This window comes from Aethalodelphis obliquidens, unplaced genomic scaffold (genome assembly GCF_003676395.1).
Source record: "Aethalodelphis obliquidens isolate GAN/ISIS:26980383/991018 unplaced genomic scaffold, ASM367639v1 scaffold5, whole genome shotgun sequence".
NCBI lineage: Eukaryota > Metazoa > Chordata > Mammalia > Artiodactyla > Delphinidae > Aethalodelphis > Aethalodelphis obliquidens.
Window position 1 is genome coordinate 26,914,791 of NW_020837949.1, and position 20,029 is coordinate 26,934,819.

At 36.3% G+C, this 20,029-nt stretch overlaps 1 protein-coding gene across 2 annotated transcripts in view; it reads left to right on the plus strand.

Moving 5' to 3' along the window:
- WASL (WASP like actin nucleation promoting factor) overlaps positions 1-20,029 on the plus strand; it is a 71,091-nt gene that overhangs the window by 23,616 nt on the left and 27,446 nt on the right. For both annotated transcript variants that reach the window (XM_027102058.1, XM_027102059.1), the window contains exons 2-5: positions 7,785-7,919; positions 10,537-10,623; positions 11,751-11,847; positions 15,485-15,508. In XM_027102058.1, the coding sequence (XP_026957859.1) occupies positions 7,785-7,919; positions 10,537-10,623; positions 11,751-11,847; positions 15,485-15,508 (343 nt within the window). The remainder of the gene's footprint in view (positions 1-7,784; positions 7,920-10,536; positions 10,624-11,750; positions 11,848-15,484; positions 15,509-20,029) is intronic.

The window sequence follows — 20,029 nt, forward strand, 5'->3', positions numbered from 1 at the left end:
GTATTGCCACAAACAAAGCGTCTAAAATTTTTGTGACTTAAAGCAATATCAATTTATTTTGCACGATTCTGTGGACTGGCTGGGTGTTTAGTCTACTCCTGTCATCTGGGCTCACTCATGCAGTGGCGTTCACCTGGCAGGCCTGATGGGAACTGGGCTCAGCAAGTGCAGGTGACATGATTGGGCCCATGTTCTCCGTGTGGTCTTTTACCCCAGGGCAGCAGTTCTAAGAAGGCAAGGCACAATGTGCAAGTACTTTTCAAGCTCTACTTTGCTGAAATCTTACTGGTTAAAGCAAGTCATATAGACATACCCAGGGTCAGGCGGGGAGGAGAGTTTATAAAAGAACTTGGATTCTGAGAGGAATCAAGGGCCAATATAGGAACGATTAACCCGCTGTACCACATCTCCAAACTGTGTATCTCTGTTTATCTCTCTCAACTGGAGTTGAACTGTTTGATGTTGCTTTAATATTGGCTGTAACTTCATTCCATACCACTCTTTTCTTTCTTATCTCCCACCCCAAACAGCTTCTAAAACTCCCCTAGCACTTTCCCGTGGTAGGGTCTTTGTTGATGTGTCTACCTAGAATGCTGTTTCCTCTCCACTTCCCCCCAACTCTTTGCTCACCTGACTCATCCCTTTTCATCCTTCAGGTATAGTGTCACTTTAGGGAAGCCTTTCCATGCTCGGTAGACTGTACACACTCCTTGCATACTGGATTTTTCCTTTATAGCATTTGTAATAGTTATTAATGTCTGTCTGCCCATTAGAACTCATGTTTCACGAGGACCGTGTCTATCTAATTCACTTTTGTGTTTGACCCCACTTTTATTCCTCCCCACCCCCATTGATCAGTCCTGTGTTCATAGTAGGTGCTCAGTAAGCATTTGATGAATGAATACATCCAGCACCAGTTTTCTTAAATAGCTAATAAGACCTAAAAGACTACTTGTGCTTGGTCCTAAGGCAGTAGCTGCTTTTATATGGCTCCATTTTTCCTCACTGTTGGGATCCTGCTTTTTACTTACTGCTTTTGTGCTCCTCCTCTTTCAGTCCTCCAGCTTTGCTTTTTTAAAATTACTACTCCTTGTGGAGCCTTTTGTCTTTGATGTATTCTTTTTCAATCTCTACCTTTTCTATTGTTTTTTTTCTTTCTTTTTCTGGTTATTTCTCATTGTGGAAATTACCAGGTAATAAAAATCTCTTCTTTCCAAAGTGAATTATTTGTTTTCTTTTTCTGGATAATTTTTACTGGTACTTACCACTTATGAATCTTGGTTCTGTTTTTTAAATAGGTGGTTTCTGTATTGGGTTTTTAGGTTGCCATGTAACTTAGGTGGTGTTATAATTTAATTATTTAGGAAATTGCTCTTTGAGATCACTGTATAATTAAGTAATTATAAGAATTCAAATTTTTTACAGTTAAATTTTTTTAAATTGAGGAATAACCAAACTCCTTATCTTTCTTTACTTTTAAAATTTCTTTTATGTTTCATATTAAAATTTCATGTTCAGGATAATAATGGGACATTTCATGTGAATGTGTCATCAGAGTATCTAGGAACATATTTAAAGCTTAGTTTTTATGTATTAAGAAAACTTAGGATGGATTTTCCCAGATTCGTTTTTAGGAACTTGGGGCCACACACGCACGTAAAAAAAGCTGAAATCTTTTTTTTTTTTTGCGGTATGCGGGCCTCTCACTGTTGTGGCCTCTCCCGTTGCGGAGCGCAGGCTCAGTGGCCATGGCTCACAGACCCAGCCGCTCCGCGGCATGTGGGATCTTCCCGGACTGGGGCACGAACCTGTGTCCCCTGCATCGGCAGGCGGACTCTGAACCACTGCGCCACCAGGAAAGCCCAAAAGCTGAAATCTTTTGACTATTAATCTAGGCCATTGTGATTGCAGAAAAGACTTTTATTTATTCAATCATATGATTTCCTTTTCCATACTCAGTTTATTTTTCATATTCATTGAAAATATATTAAAAATTTTTTCTTTAACACCATTGTATGTTTTTTGATTATTAAAACAGTAATCATTGTAGACAATTATTCAGTATTAAGTCATAGTACTTGTTGTAGACGGTTGTCAAGCAAGGATCTGTAACTCCTGGTGTTTTTCAGTCTTTTCCCTGTCATTAGCTGATTCTAAAATAAAAATCTATTTTCTTGACCTAAAATTCTTATTCTGACCTGTTATATAGTATGGTTGTTCTGATAATATGATTTGAGTCTTATTCAAGATGAAACTCCTTTTAACAAAGTTAGTATTAGTATAGAGGGACTTGGAAGAAGTGGCAGTTTTCTTAGTTTTGGGTCAGAGTGGCAGTGGCTAACATGTGTTGAGGTAGCATTGACTCTGAGAAGAGAACCACCTTCGCAAGCCTGTCATGACTGTGGAAGGGGGTTAAGAGTCTTGCATTGTTTTGAATCATTTGTGCTTTTAAAAATTTTCTATTTCAAAATAATTTCATAACTTACAGAAAAGTTGCAAATGCAGTACAAAGAATTCCTGTATATCCTTCGAATATATTTGTCAAACATTTATAACATTTTACCATGGGTTACCATTTTACCATTTATAACATTTTACTCTTTGTGTGTATATACGTGCATATTATTATTTTCTGAATCACTTGAGAATAAGTTGCTGATATGATGCCCCATATACTTCAGAGTGTGTATCCTAAAACAAAGGTCAATCTCTTTTTCATTATCATAGTATCATTATCAAAATCATAGTATGCAGTTTTTAATTTAATTTAACACGTGTCTGCTTACTTGGGGCAAAGTATAGGTGATGTAGAAATATAGGCTTACAAAACTATTTTAGGTGCTTAAGGGAGTTACAGTCTACTTAACGGATAGTAAATCAATATAGAAAATTCTATTTTAGAATAAGATCTGTCACATGACAAGATTTTATACAAGATACACAAAAAGGTACTCTAGAAACACGAAGAAAAAGCAGTCGTTTCAACCTAGAGAATCAGCCAAATACTTCTTGACTGGTGCAGTCAGCCCCAGAGAGGTGGACATGCCATGCTGAAGGAGAGTGGGAGGAATTCACATCCCAGAATTCATCCTCCATTTTATTTCTGCCCTTGACAGTGAAAGTTCTGAGGACGGATGTGCTATTTATTGCAGTAACTCACTACTGATATCAGGAATGTGTGAGATAGGGCAGGTTCTGTTTCTACAAAAATTGATAGAGTACTTTTTTCCCCTTTTAATTAACAAATTTTAACCCTAACATTATTGAGCTAATAAGAAATAGGTTTCCTTTCCTAAGCACTTGTCCTTAGGTTGTTTTTCAAGACTACCTTCTTGATTATGAAAGACAAAAAGTAATAGAGTTGATTAGCTATAATTACTTTAAAGGAATGGAAGGAATGTTTTTAAAAACTTAATTAAGCGACTGTCAATCTAGAGTTCTAGGGATAGTCACTGTTGTTATTATTTCTGGCATTTGTATATTAAATGTTATGCTATTCTTGCATTTACTATAATTATTCTGAATTAGTCAGAAAAGGCTTTTATAAGGTATTATAGTATATAATTTTCAGACTTTTGACAGGTTAAGATAAGAAGGAATGAAATAGGCACACTTAGACTGACAATAACATTGTAGCAAAATTTTGAAAATCTCATTACTGAAAATTGCTGGTTAGTTGAGTTCTTTAGTATTAAAAGTTTATGAATTGGGGCTTCCCTGGTGGCGCAGTGGTTGGGAGTCCGCCTGCCGATGCAGGGGACGCGGGCTCGTGCCCCGGTCCGGGAGGATCCCACGTGCCGCGGAGCGGCTGGGCCCGTGAGCCATGGTTGCTGAGCCTGCGCGTCCGGAGCCTGTGCTCCGCGACGGGAGAGGCCACAGCAGTGAGAGGCCCGCGTACCGCAAAAAAAAAAAGTTTATGAATTGTTTATAATGCCAAACATGTTTGTGTGGAAAATTATAACATTGTTTCCAGGGTCTTTATTTCTTAAAAGCAGATGTTTTAGATTTTGTTTTAAATTTATGTAAATGTTTAAATGGGATTTGGGGGGTTTTGTTGTTGTTGTTATTAAGTTCACATATACATCCAGACAGTGTTTTACATTTGGTTTTATATTTGGTTCTTTTGACAAGGGGATTTCCATAATGGAATTTCATACTCTATTTAATAGCATATTTTTTTCTTTTGCAAGCTGTAACTTCTTATTTTCTAGTTAAAACGTAAAGTAAGGTTCTTAGAACTTTATCTTGGTATCTAGTTTACTAATTGCTTTTCTGTTTAGAAATGACTGCAGTTTGACAGCACCATACTAAAAAGGGCTGTAATTTATATGAATTTTCCTTGGAAAACAAATTTTCTCATCTGATTTTTAAATTTTTCAGCTTGGTCTTTAACATCTTTGTATAATGTATGCAAAATCCATTTTTCTGATGGTTTCAGTGCTAGGGGTTTAGGGTCAGGGGGCCTGTGGAGGTATCATGTTGAGACTGTGCACTTGCAGCACACTGGTATGTTCTGAGCAGGCCAAAGGCACACCCACATTCTTCAATCTACTTTTTAAAAACCCAATGTCCTAGTTTCTAAGCTATCTTCATAATTTTTAAAATGGCTCTTGTGGAACTTTTCCTGCTGCTTTGTGTCCTGTTCATGACCGTCTATGAAATTCAAAGATGAGTTTGGTCTGCAAAAGTTAAAAACAGCATCGATCACTGTTATCTGGGAAAGAAAGTTCTTCTGAAATTCTGATCTCCAGCAGTACACTGATCTTACATTTCTGACTTTATTATTATTAGAAAAGACTCGCGTGTAGAATAGGTCTTTGGAATTCTCTTGTCAAAGGAGGGCATTCCCTAGGCATAGTTAAGTAACCCAAAACAGTGTCATCTCCAAATCTTAATGTAGTCTGTTTTTTATTACAGTGCCCAGTATTCATTGAACTGATGTACCAAGTTACTTAATTGTCTCCTATTTCTGGTTATTTAAAAAACCATAATTAATATATATTCATATAACTATTTTGGTTTTTATATTTATATTAAAAATACAATTTTTGGTTTTATTTTAAATTGTTTCCTTAATTTCTAATTTAGGAGTGAGATTGCTGGATCAGAAGAAATTATCATTTTTAGAAGATTTGTAAGTGCTGTACCAGTAATGGGTGTATTAATAACTCTTACAGAAACTGGGATTGAATAGTTAACATTCTAGATTATAATATACAGGAAACTTAAATTAGAGTTAAATGAAAGTTTCCACTGGTTCATGATATAGTCATGAGGGAGGTGGCAGCGTGGTGTACTGGAAAACCCTAATGCACGTTCTAAGGTGTCCATTGTATGTAATGAATTAGCTTCTTTACTGTGCATCTAAAAGAGTACTAGTTAGGTATATCCTTGGGATAATTGGGACAGTCGTCACTCAAATCACTTTCCATATCTTCAGTATAGCTTTCAAGCTGTATGGCCAGGTGCAGTTCACTTTAAATCTTTTTTTCCCCTCAGTTTTATCATCTTTAAAAAAGATGTTTGGGCTTCCCTGGTAGCGTAGTGGTTAAGAGAATCTACCTGCCAATGCAGGGGACACAGGTTCGAGCCCTGGTCTGGAAAGATCCCACATGCTGTGGAGCAGCTAAGCCCATGCGCCACAACTACTGAGCCTGCGCTCTAGAGCCCGTGAGACACAACTACTGAGCCTGTGCTCTAGAGCCCACGAGCCACAACTACTGAAGCCCACGCGCCCAGAGCCCGTGCTCTGCAACAAGAGAAGCCACCGCAATGAGAAGCCAGCACACCACAGCGAAGAGTAGCCCCCGCTCACTGCAACTAGAGAAAGCCTGCGTGCAGCAACGAAGACGCAACACAGCCAAAAATTAATCAATTAATTATTTTTTAAAAAGGAGATGTTAGAATTTATCTTCATATGATAATATGTTCAAAGTTTCCAGCACTGTAATTAGTAAACATAAATCTTGCTTTCAGGTTTGACTTAGTATCTTTACTTAAGGGGTTAACTGCTTTATGGATGTCAGACTTTATTGATACTACTACTTTGTTGATCAAATGTTCATTTTATTGGAAAACAGTATATAGTACAGGGAGTAAGAATACAGGATCTAAAGTCACAAATTGCCTGGATTAGAATTTCAGCTCAGCTGTGTGATATTGGGCAAATTATTTATCCTCTTTAATCTTGGGTTTCTCAAGCATAAAGTGAGGTTATAATAGTAATAACAATTGAGTTATGTTGGGTTGGCCAAAAGGTTCGTTTGGTTTTTTCCATAAGATGGCTCTAGTAGCACTTAATTGTCTTTAACTTCATTGCAAACAATTTTGTTAGATTGTATGTGACAGCTGTCATATCAGTGTGCATTTAAAAAAAGACTTATCAAAATTGGTGAATTTTTGTGTAGCCATTTTAATATTGAAGATGGAAGAAAAAAAGCAACATTTTCAGCATATCATGCTTTATTATTTCAAGAAAGGTAAAAACACAACCGAAACGCAAAAAAAATTTGTGCAGCATATGGAGAAGGTGCTGTGACTGATCAAACGTGTCGAAAGTGGTTTGCGAAGTTTCGTGCTGGAGATTTCACACAGGATGATGCTCCATGGTCAGATAGACGAGTTGAAGTTGATAGTGATCAAATCGAGACATTAACTGAGAATAATCAGTGTTATACCACGCGGGAGATAGACGACATACTCAGAATATCCAAATCAAGCGCTGAAAATCATTTGCACCAGCTTGGTTTATGTTCATCGCTTTAATGTTTGGGTTCCACGTAAGTTAAGCGGAAAAAAACCTTGGCCATATTTCCACATGCACTTCTCCATTTAAACGTAATGAAAACATTCCATTTTTAAAACAAATTGTGACGAGCAATGAAAAGTGGATACTGTACAATAATGTGGAGCAGAAGAGATCGTGGGGCAAGCGAAGTAAACCACCACCAACCACACCAAAGGCCAGTCTTCATCCGAAGAAGGTGATGTTGTGTATATGGTGGGATTGGAAGGGAGTTCTCTATTATGAGCTCCTTCCGGAAAACCAAATGATTAATTCCAATAAGTACTGCTCTCAATTAGACCAACTGAAAGCAGCACTAGACGAAAAGCATCCAGAATTAGTCAACAGAAAATACATAATCTTTCATCAGCATAACACAAGACCTCATGTTTCTTTGATGACCAGGCAAAAACTGTTACAGCTTGGCTGGGAAGTTCTGATTCATCCACCGTATTCACCAGACACTGCATATTCAGATTTCCATTTATTTTGGTCTTTACAAAATTCTTTTAATGGAAAAAATTTCACTTCCCTGGAAGACTGTAAAAGGCACCTGGAACAGTTCTCTGCTCAAAAAGGTGATAAGTTTTGGGAAGATGGAATAAAAAGATGAATATATTGTTCAATAAAGATCTTGGTGAAAATGAAAAATGTGTCTTTTATTTTTACTTAAAAACCGAAGGCACTTTTTGGCCAACCCAATATTTTAAAGTGCTTATTAGCACATTCCTTACACATTTTAAGCCTAAATGAATGTTAGCTTTCAATAATTATTTTTAGTATAGTTATTATATTAGTTATTACTACATAAGAAATTACTTCAAAAAGTAGTTTAAAATAACAATAAATGTTTATTTCTTCAGGTCCAGAATTTAGGAGCAGGTTGGCAGGGGGTCCTGGTTCAGGGTCTCTCACGAGATTGCAGTCAAGGTGTTAGCAGAAGCTATGGTTATCCTAGTGTTATTTTGAACCTAATGGCTATAAATTTTATATTTTGCAGACTATGTCTTCAGCAGTGGTACAGTTATATGCAGCAGATCGGAACTGTATGTGGTCAAAGAAGTGCAGTGGTGTTGCTTGTCTTGTTAAGGACAATCCACAGAGATCTTATTTTTTAAGAATATTTGATATCAAGGTGAGTTTTATTTTGCTTCCACTTAAACTGTAGGGTTTTCTACCTCAATTGTAATTTATAATAGTATAGATTTGTTTATCCTGTATGTAATATTTATATTCTACTTCAGTTAACACTAGAAGAGTGAAGCTTGGTTTTAGATACTGAACCATGGGCACTGTGACCAAATTGGGAATACATTCTAAACCAGGACATGAATAGTTCCCCATTTTATCTGTCTGCACACTAAAGGTTTTGTTGGTTTGTCTGTTTTTATTCCTTTGGGTCTTGAGCTTTTCCCACATTCTCTCTTTTTCTAATGATACTCTTTTTATCCCATCCTGTCCATTACAGACTAGTGTATATAGTTCTTTCAGAGAGCTACAAAAGTATATTTAGCCTGGTGTGTACTTACTTACTTCGGCCTGGGTTCAAAGCATTATACAATATCTATAATAAAGTATTTGCTACCCATTTTATGTTGTTTGTCAACATAGGTATGTTCCGATTTTCACAGCTTTGTATCCCTCACTCTTAAACATAAATCCACCTTGTCTTAGATTGGATGCCCTTTGTCAGGAATTCATCTCTGATAGTCACTAAAAATAATTTTTTGGCTGAGATGAAGTCTCCATTTATCTTTTAAAATCTTTTCCGTGGGTAAGCCTCCTTGCTTAATATTCATATGTGGCTATAAGTGTAATGGGATTGTAGTTACAGAAAAATAAAACTGAGTTTGAACTCCTGGACGATACTTATGGTTAGACAGATTGTATTCAAACTGGTTTACTTCCCTGGGCTCCGGCTTACTTATTTGTAAAATGGGATAACCATCTGGATCTGTTGCAGAGTATTCCCCTGAGATTAAATGATATTTAAGTTACTGCACTTTGTACATTAGAAATTTGTAACATCCCCTTCTCCATACCCCAAGACAGCTGAGAGATGTGGCATACTCCTGTTACTAACAGTAGCTTACTTACTATGGCAGTGATTCTGGGGGATGGGGAACACATGCATAGTTTGAAAGACACTCCTAAGTCCTTTGATATATTTATTTCTCACCACCAAGGAGAAGCACTGTTTAGAAATTAAACGTACATATAACTCCACTGAGAAGAAAGGGATTCTATTACAATGGTCATAATGTGTGTACAACATTTTAAAATATTTTAAAATTGTGGTCTATGTAGAACCTTGCATTTCAGAATAGGGCAATGGGGGCTTCCCTGGTGGCGCAGTGGTTGAGAGTCCGCCTGCCGATGCAGGGGACGCGGGTTCGTGCCCCAGTCCGCGAAGATCCCACATGCCGCGGAGCGGCTGGGCCCGTGAGCCATGGCTGCTGAGCCTGCGCGTCCGGAGCCTGTGCTCCGCAGCGGGAGAGGCCGCAACAGTGAGAGGCCCGCGTACCGCAAAAAAAATAACAACAACAACAACAAAACCAGAATAGGGCAATGATTATATTTGTCTAACCATTCATCTCCAATTATAGATAGCCATTGCTAAATACTTGGAATTAGCCACCTTTGGTATTAAGGTTAATTATATTTCTTGTACTACAGCTATCAATATGACAATCACCATGGATCTCTTAACCATAGTTTAACCTCGGTGCACTTTAATCCTCAGTCTCCTTCTGCACGTGATTGATACTGTTTATACCAATGTTTAATTAGACCACTCTGCAAAACTTAGGAATTCAAAGATGGTTAATGAGCAGTACAGAGAAGACTTATTTGACCCTCCCAGCATCTACAGAATTGAGGAAAAGAATGAAATCCTTCTGTAATATTTGATAGCATACAGTCTAGGTACTGCTGATGGAACTATGCATTGATAATCAGTGCATATATAAAAGTATCCTACCCCTTCTATCTGACGTTGATGATCTAGTAAGTGTTTGGTTATGTATTTGACCAAGTAACTATATTTGGAAATGCTTGGCTAATGAGATTATATCTTAGCATACTGAATTCAACTCACTTGGTATGTAGTTTTTATGAAAGAAACATTATCCAGTATTTACTGTTACTACTTACTAAATTATGTGATATGTTACTTATGTATTATATATATATGTGGTCTGTGTGTATGTAAAAGCTAGTATTAATATAAAGTTTCTTTAATATGAGTCATCTGCTTTTTTTTTTTTTTAATTGGCTGCATTGGGTCTTCGTCGCTGCACGCGGGCTTTCTCTAGTTGCAGCGAGTGGGGGCTACTCTTCGTTGTGGCGTGTGGGCTTCTCATTGCCCTGGCTTCTCTTGTTGCGGAGCACCGGCTCTAGGCATGCGGGCTTCAGTAGTTGCAGCATGCAGGTTCAGTAGTTGCAGCACGCGGGCGTTAGAGCTCATGGCCTTCAGTAGTTGTGGTGCGTGGGCTCAGTAGTTGTCGCTCGTGGGCTCTAGAGCGCAGGCTCAGTAGTTGTGGTGCATAGGCTTAGTTGTTCCACGGCATGTGGGATCTTCCCAGACCAGGGACTGAACCCACGTTCCCTGCATTGGCAGGTGGATTCTTAACCACTGTGCCACCAGGGAAGGCCCATCGGCTTTGTTTTGTGTGTGTGTGTGTGTGTGTGTGTGTTTTTTCCAAGAGGCTTACTTATTGGTAGTTCTTACTTTAACTTTTACTTTTTTCTAGGATGGGAAACTATTGTGGGAACAAGAGCTATACAATAACTTTGTATATAATAGTCCTAGAGGATATTTTCATACCTTTGCTGGAGATGTAAGTCATATTTTCTTTATTGCCCTGTTTAATGTAATTACTGTTACATTTGTCTATGGAAAGTATTTTTGAGCTTTTTGTGTAAACATTGTATAAAATATAAAGAATTATTTTACTTTTAAAAGCCTCCATATTATGGCTTAGTAGGAAGCAATGGCTAAGATTTTAAGGGAAAAAAAAAGGTTTCAAAGAGTACTGTAAATGTAATTTGGTATGTAGAAAAGAGGTTTGTTTTTTCGTCTTCTCTTTCTTTAGTCAGATAGTTTTACCTCTGTGTGACTTTGGACAAATAGTTTAACCTCTCTTGAGTTTTAGTTTTCTTATCTATAAAAGTGAAACCACTAATCCATGGTAACTTTTAAAAATTGAAGATTATATTGCTGTTCAAATTATTTTGTGAAAGAATATGATCTAGAAGAGTACTAAAATATAATAAGTAGAAGGATTTTTATACCATATACTCACAGGACTTGTCTGAGTGACTGGATTATGGGTGACTTTAATTTTTTTTGTTTTCATATTTGTATTTCCTAAATTTTCTACAATAAAAGGTTGGATTAGATGATATGTCCATCTTTTCAAAAAGTGTTTTCTTCCTTATTTGTTATTTTTCACATTTTTCTGGATTGTATATAAATATATGTACATATATAAAAGTGTGGACTAAATGCCATAATAATTCAGGGTGTTTCCACACTTCTAATAATTTACATGAATTAAGGTTATAATTTAAATAATATCTGAAAAACATAGAGTTGATCTGCATTTGATCAATGTTTCCAGCGTTTGCCTTTTCAAATCCAAATGTTCATAGAGCTCTTTTGAAGGATCAAATTCTATTTACTATTTTGTTTTTTTAATTGAAGATGAAGTATTCAGTTTAACATTTGAGTGTCTACTGTGATAGGTAACCTCTCTAATAGTACTCTTTTACTCTACCTTCTCTATGCTTTTTGCCTTCTTAAGTTATAAGTTATAACTTTTAAGTCATAAAGTAAGTTCTTGTCTGCTAATAAAGTGAAACTTTTCTTCTTCAGAGTGTACTTCTATTGGTTATTAATTTTTTTGTCAAGTAAAGCTAGATTTGTGGTTTTTGTTGTTTACCTTTTTTGATGAAAATATTTCAGACCTGTCAAGTTGCCCTTAATTTTGCCAATGAAGAAGAAGCAAAAAAATTTCGAAAAGCAGTTACAGACTTGTTGGGCCGTCGACAAAGGAAATCTGGTAAACTTTTTAAACAAAAATTCCTTTAAACAGGAGCTGGCTATGGCTCATGGGGCAGATCTGGCCTGCCATCTGTTTTTGTAAATAAAGTTTTATTGAAAAACAGCTATGCTTGTTGGTTTACATATTGTCTTTGGCTGCTTTTTTTCCACAACACAGTTGTCTAGTTATGACAAAGACTATGTGACGCATATCTGGCCCTTTACAAAAAACAGGTTGCTAATCCTTACCTTACAAGAAATACTGTTTTCATTGAGAGCTGATTTTTTTCAGGTTTATTAAAGAACTCATTCCAGTAACCTTTTCTGTTGATAACATTTTACATATACTGACTCTTAACTTTGCATTTTTATGACATTATTTGTAACTTACATTTACAAAAATATTTTATAGTTTGTGAACAAATACTTTAGGCAAGCCTAGAAGCAAATAAGCAAAGTTGCAAACAAGATCTGTAAACATTGCCTTGTCTCTATTTTGTCCCTAATGTTGTATATTGTAAAATTATAAGGAACTTAGTTTAATGCATGAGACTTTAATACATATAAGACAATTAGAGAACGACGCAGGATAGTGTAAAGCTTTAAATTCATTGATGTGGAACTATTTGACAGCTGTCACATACCAGGCCTTTCTGTTGTAACGTGGGAGAAGGGTGATTAGGAAAGGTGAACCTCTCCAAAATCATCTTCTTAAGCAGGTCACTTTTAGGAGAAATAACATATGGGAGTTGAGATCAGCAAATAAATCCCCTTAAAACTAACCATGCCCATATATTCTTTGAAAAGTTTGTACATCCAAGTATACATGTTACCCCAGTCTGAAAATCACTGTATTCAAGGATGTGCTTTACCAATAGGAGGGAATAAGTCATGAAAAAGGAAGGCACTGGATCCTGAAAACAGAAATGTAAACACGTGTGTTACATTTTATATATGTTTATTGTTATTTTAATGGGTTTCCGAGAGGAAGGTAATGTAAAAATGAAAATGAAATGAACTAAGTTGTTGCCTTACTTACTGCCATCTTATATATCCCCCTTGTCATGAGTGAATAGGAGAATGATTAGGAGCCTATTGTTTTTTGTTACTTCTTTTTGGGGCCAAGGGTGTTTACCACTTGATTCCATGCTGTGGAAGAATTTAATTCTGTGGAATAATTCACGGTTCAGTTCTTATTTCAATGACATGTGGTGGTGCCAGACCAGGGACTCCCTGGGACTTCTTTTAGTCAAACTGTGTGACTAAATTTTCAATTAAAAAAAAAGTAAAAAATACTTCTTAAAATATCGAATAATTGACTTTTGAAATAGATAGGTCACTTGAAGGTGTCTTTTAACTGGTATGGGAATTCTGTTTTATACAGTTCCTAAGCTTTTAGGCATCGTGTTTTCAGAAGCAGAAGATCACAGCATATGGGAGACAGCTGATTGATTGTGGGGTAGCCCCTTCATGCTAAGTCAGCCTTCAGCCTTGCCTCTCTTTAACTTAGATGCATGGGGTCCAACTTTTGGAGCAACAAAGAATTAGTGTTTTCTTTTCCTTCCATTAGCCATTTAATGTTGGAAGCCATCTACCATGCCCTCCTTAGGCCTACACTTCTTTAGCTTAACCAGTTCCAGTTTCTTATTCCTCACATGATATGATTTATAGACTCATCATACTGTATAACTTACAGACTCATCATACTGTATTCAGAGCACTATATACTGTGCTCTGAATGCCCTGTACATTTTTATGTCTTCTTCAAATGATGCAGATTTGAGAAAATGGTCCAGCTCAAATATGTCCAGATTTGAACACAGTAATCCAACAGTAGTATGACTAGTACTGTGATACTAAAAACGTCCCCTAATATGATTAAACGCTGTTCTGCTAATGTTTCTAGCAAATACATCACACCATCAACTCCCATTCTTAGTTCAACCAAACCTCTTTTTTTCATAAGAATGGCTCTCAAGCCACGATAGTGTCATGTTTCTAAGTAATTGCTTTTTAGAACTTATACTCTGAACTTTACATTATCTCAGCATATTTCCATATTTGTGGCACTGCCAATTTAAGAAGTATTTCCTTTGTGGATGCAGAGGTAACATCACCTTGGAAATTGGGGATTTGACATTCATTGACATTAGATAGGATGTGCTTACATCAAATGTTTCAGAAAATTACTTCATCAGACCACCAGATGGAGTAATACATTTATATTTCCCATTGCCAGGATTTTCAACTTGTCCCTCAATTAAATCCAATTAATTTTAGGATTGTGGCTGTTTATAAACTAAATATTTTATTATGTTATTATTTATGGCTATTTGTCTTATAATTTTGGAAATTTTTGTATTAAAAAAATCTGTGGAAATTATATTTGTTGAAAATTCTTCAACCAGTTTTGAGCTTTCTTGAAACCAAAATTGTGTCAAACCTGATATGTAAGAGTATGAATGCAAAGGGTTAATAGAAGTTCTCCTGGTATTACTCCTACTTAATTGGCTATAGCTTCTAAGTATTATTTTGGTCTCCCCCATAGCTCAGGCATCTCTAGGTATTTTCATTATCTTTATGCTTTCATTCAGTCCCATAGCTTTGAACACTGTCTATATACTGCTGACTCCCAAAGTTTTCTCTCTCCTGTTGACCTCGCCCCTGACTTTCAGACTTGTGTGCTCCAGCTGGGTTTCAGAATAGCCTTCAGACCTAGTATGTGTGAGCAGAACACCTGACCCGTGTTCCCCAAGCCCCAGTTCGACCTGCTCCTCCTCCTCTCCTAGCCGTCCCCATCCCAGTAAAAGGCGTTGGCTCCACCTTGTCAGTCTGGCTCACAGTGGTTCTTCATAAGCCCTATCAGTGAGTCCCGTTTTCTCTATCTTCAAAAACAAGTCCTGGGGCTTCCCTGGTGGCGCAGTGGTTGAGAGTCCGCCTTCCAATTCAGGGGACACGGGTTCGTGCTCCGGTCCGGGAAGATCCCACATGCCGCAGAGCGGCTGGGCCCGTGAGCCATGGCCGCTGAGCCTGCGCGTCCGGAGCCTGTGCCCCGCAATGGGAGAGGCCACAACAGTGAGAGGCCCGCGTACCACAAAAAAAAAAAAAAAAAAACAAGTCCTGGATCTGTCTCACCACCTCTGTTGCTACCACCCTAATCCAAGCTACCGTTGTCTGTCATCGGGACTATGACGGACTCCCTACTGTCACTGTATGCCCCCTAGTAGCTCTCTCCCACATAGTAACCAGGCAAAACTTTTAAAAACATAGATTGGATCATGTCACTTCCCCTATTCAAAAACCTGTAAGAGCTTCCTATCATGTATAGAACACTATATTCCTTAACCCATGCCCTGTGGGACCCTACACGCTCCAGTTCCCTGGTTCTCCTTCTGACTTCTCTCCTTCCACTCTTCCTTTGGCTCACTGCAGTCCAGTATTATGGTGTTCCTTCATGTTCTTCCCTCCTGAGGGCCTTTCAATATGTTGTTCCCTTTCTTGCTTTATTCAAATGTCTGCTCCAATGTCAGTTCCTCAGAGAAACTTGTTAACCACTTATATATGGACGTAGGAATAAGACAGTTTAGATGAGTTGATTTTTTTATGTTGATTTTTGTATTGCATATGTCTAATAATATTCCTTTATTTCCTAACAGAGAAAAGACGAGACCCTCCAAACGGTAAGCACTTTGATAATTATTGATCAAAAAGATTTTAGATTTAATTTAATCCTTGTGGAAACATGTATCATATATTAATACCTAGTATTTAATATCTACGATTAAATACTGTAGTTTATTGTGTTCTTATTTTAAAATAAATAACAGATGGGACTTAGAAATGTACTATTCTTTGGCTTTTTTCTAGGATGAGGGAAGACTGTATAGGGTGAATATCACTATTACTTATATCTTAATTCCTTATTCACAGTTGTTTAAGTTTAGAAATTGTACAACCTGGTCTTAATGTCTTCCTTAAAAGTGGTAAGTTTTATCTAGCATATTTGTTCATTTCCTATTTTCATGTTAGTCTTTTTTTTTCTTATTTCAAAAGATTACTTCATACTGGGAATATAAAACTAGCCCCTTTCAAGAATGAACACTTAACTATTCTGGTGTGTTTAAACAAATAGTAGCTATGCTTACTGTGCTGGTGCGTTTAGAACACATAGTAGCTGTACATAATTCTCCTTAATTTGCTAACGAATACTTGAAGTAATATGGATTCATTTAAAATATATATATTTATACCAAAGAATAAAAGCAGAATACGAAGGTCCCAGATCTCTAGGGCATAGAGTCTCATCCTGGGCCCCATAAACCCTCGCTGAAACTTTGTGCCAAATATTGTAAGTATATATGTTCTTTTCTCTGGGGAGAGAGGATCCGTGGATTTCATCAGATTGAAGTGGGACCCCTGACCCTATGATAGTAAAGAACATTGCTCCAGGAGCCTTCGTTATAATGGGGAATATAGCTGCTGCTTTTTAAAGGCATCTCAAATTCTCTCATCAGAATTTAGAGTGATTATTCAGGGAAACACTTAATATAGTACAGAGTCCTTAATATATGACAACTGTTAGTGGTTGTTGGGTATTTTTTCTTTTAAACCAAAATATTGCCTTCTGATTTTGTCCTTAAATTTGTTTTCCTGATACAAAAACATGAACCAAATATTGCTGTATTAAATTTTGGTTTACTTACTTCAGTATAATTTAAAAAAACTCTGACTGTACCTTCAGTAGTGCTTACCATGTGCCAAGTGTTGTATACTTTGACTTTCTCTTTTAAATGGAAATTTTTAATACGTTATAGGGCTGCTTGGAGATAAATGAAGTAATCAAAGTGTTTAGCATGGTGCTTAATCAGTATAGTTATCATGATGAAGACAATGACAGTGATAATAATAGCAGCTACTATTTAGTGATCACTTACTACCTGCCAGGCACTGTCCAGAAACCATATGAAGTAGCTGCTATCATCCCTACTTCAGATGAGTAAACAGGCACAAATAGGTAACTTGCTCAGGGTCACAAAAAACTAGGAAAGTGGAGCAAGATTCAGTCTCAAGTGTTCTAACTCAAGAGCCTGCCCCCTTAACCACTGTGCTGTGTCAAGATGATTTTGAAGGAGAAACTGAGACCTGGAGAGAGTAAGTAACATGCCTTGAGGTATGCAGCTAGTATGTCACAGAAACAAAGGAAGCAGAAGCAGCTGAGCCAGAAGTCCTTCATCCGTGAACCTTTAATGTGGCGTTAGAATTTTCCCCCCTTGTTCTGTGCTCAATATTTTAATGTCTTTTTTAATTTATTAAACTATTTGGCATTCTGTGAGCATATATTAAATACCAGTGCAGAAGGCTTCCTAGAGGTACCATCTTTGGGGAAAGTAACCTGAGTGAGATTTTAAAGTGTGGATGTTGTACAAATAATATAATTAAAGTTAAGGATGTAAATACTTCATGATTTTTTTAAAATTTAATCTTTTCAATACATATAAAATATATTTTTGAAAAGGCACCTAATCCATAATAGAATTTGGATATTCTTTATGACAATGGTGTCTTACAATTTTATTACCCATAGTAAGAGAGATACTCATAATTAAGTGCAGTTTCTTTCTCTGAGTTTGTTCTTGGTTTTAAATCTTTAGATCTAAAGTTTTAACCCTTTGATACAGTGGTGCCAAACTTTTTTCATTAAATGAAAGGAGAGTTTAAAAAAATGGCATTGTTAAAATGCGAAATTATACAGCATGTCTTGACAATATTTGCATACTTATATATTTTTAAAATATACATAACATAATTATTAATAGAAGTTCTAATATTTTCTCCTGCTGTGCAGTGGGTTGCCTTGCTCTCCTCATGGTGTGGAGACCACTATTTTGCAGGTGGCGTATTACTTTTTTGCATTTGCTGCACTGCCACTAGGTGGCAGTGGACACCTTAACTGCCTAGCAGTGTCCATACAGGAGCTTTGTCCCAGATCCTCATTTAGAAGATCAGTTTAGCAAACCTTTTTCACATTGTTAACTATTAAAAAGACACTTTATGTAGAAGTAACATATATTCCTGAAATACAATTCAGTGTCTTCCTCATTAACTCCTAATCCACATATATTTTTCTTTTTTTTCTTTATTGGTCAGTCTCACCTTTTAGCTTAGATGCTTTCCAATGATTTGTTCTCAGCTTCATGACTGCTTGACATTAGAGGCCTCTAGGCCCCCTATTTCTCAACTATTTTACCTTGGTGAGAGCTCTCTGCTTTTTATGTAATTAAGGGGAAGACTTTAGTTTGTTCTTTTAGTTTTAAAATTAACTAGAAATGCTGTTCAGTGAGAATATTAAAAAATCTTTTCTCTGACAGTTGTCCTTAATCAGAAGAAGGTAATTTGTCTTTTGACTGCTTTTTGAAAAAGAAGGGAAACAGTCCCCTTTATTATCTATTTACTTAGTACATGTTCTTAGGATGAGTGTAATTTCAGAAATGGAATAATTAAACTTTACTAGATATGATTTGAGTATTTCCATTACCATATCTTTCATAAACTTTATTAAAAAATGACTCTGTGCCTTATACAACTTATCACTTTTTTGGTCTGTCACTTTTGAAACAAATATTTAATTGGGCTTTAGAACATTATTTTAAATTTATTTCCTAACATCTTCAAACTGTAAAATGACGCTTGTTAACAGGAATATCCAAATACCTAATCTCTTAAATGTGTAAAAAGCCTTTTTTCTAAATTTTGAAAGTTATTCGTAAGTATTTCTTGAATGATGAACTGTTGGACTGCAAACTAAGAGAACTGATAAATTGGTAAAGAAATAAAATATAACATTTGTAAAGTTAGCATTATCAATCACCTTGTCATTTAACTTTTGTGAAAAAAGTTATAATAGTTAATAGAAAGAGTAGTGGAGTAGGAACCAAGATAGTAGAGTCCACCTTTCCCTTTGTCACTAATTGTGTGACTTTAGACAGGTCACCTGACTCTTGTCCTTAGTTTTTATCTATAAAATGAAAGATTTAGAAAAGCTCTTTAATTTCCCAGCTAATATCAATTTTCTGTACATCTCTCTAATCTGGATTTTTCTATGTAGACTTAATTAAATAATGTTTTAACCAGTACTGATGAAGTTCATGTGTAAGGACACTAAGGAGCTAATGCCACAGCTTTATGAACTGCTTGGTGGATGCATAACAATATATCCACACCTGATTTTGGGGTAGAGAGAGGAGGGGGAACTTTGGTATTCATTCTGCGTATCACTTATATTTTATACCTGTCTTCTTCATCCTTGAGCTTTCTTCAGAGATGGCTGAGTTATTTTCTCTAGTGAGTTATAAATCAGGCTTATAAGAACCTTAACTTTATTGTTTTCCCAGAAAAGAATTTACTGGTTTGGATAATTTAAACTATTAACCTTACTAGCTCTATAGCATTTAGGACATCCATAGTATAATTGGTTACTTTTATGTAAACTAAAGTAGCATCAAAATGTTTTTATTTTTGTTTTTTTCCTAAAAACTAATTATAATTTTAAAATTTTTGTTTCCATTTTTTTGGCATGCCACATGGCTCGAGGGATCTTAGTTCCCTGACCAGGGATCAAACCCTGGCCCCCTGCAGTGGAAGCGTAGAGTCCTAACCACTGCACCGCCAGGGAATTCCCAAATTTTTTGTTATTTTTTAATGGTGAATCTGGTTGTTCCTTCATTATTAACTATTTGGACACCTATTTCAGGAAGGATGACATGTATAAAGAGAGTGCCTAACTCTGACTTACCTAAATCTGTCTCAAGGAAGTTCTTAAATGTTATTAAGTGTAAAGATAGGAGAGTAATAATTTGCAACATCTTAATTTGGATGGTGTTGCTGATGATGATTGGTAATGATAAACTATAAGAGGAGAGAAAGCAGAAAGGGAAGAATGAGAAGTGAAAACATATTACTAGATTAAGTCTATGAAAATGTTAGTATCACCCCAATTCAACCCTCTAACGCTCAAATTCTGGATATTTTTAATAAGTCCCTTATTTTGTGAAACTACAGTGAATTCTGAAATCTTGAATCTGAACCAGTTTGAAAATCCAGTTCTTCATCTGCTATTTAATAAGCCTTCTTTATTGTTTAACTAACCTTTAACTTTTGATCCAGTTATTTTCAGATTATTCCTTGACACTGAATCAGCTTTT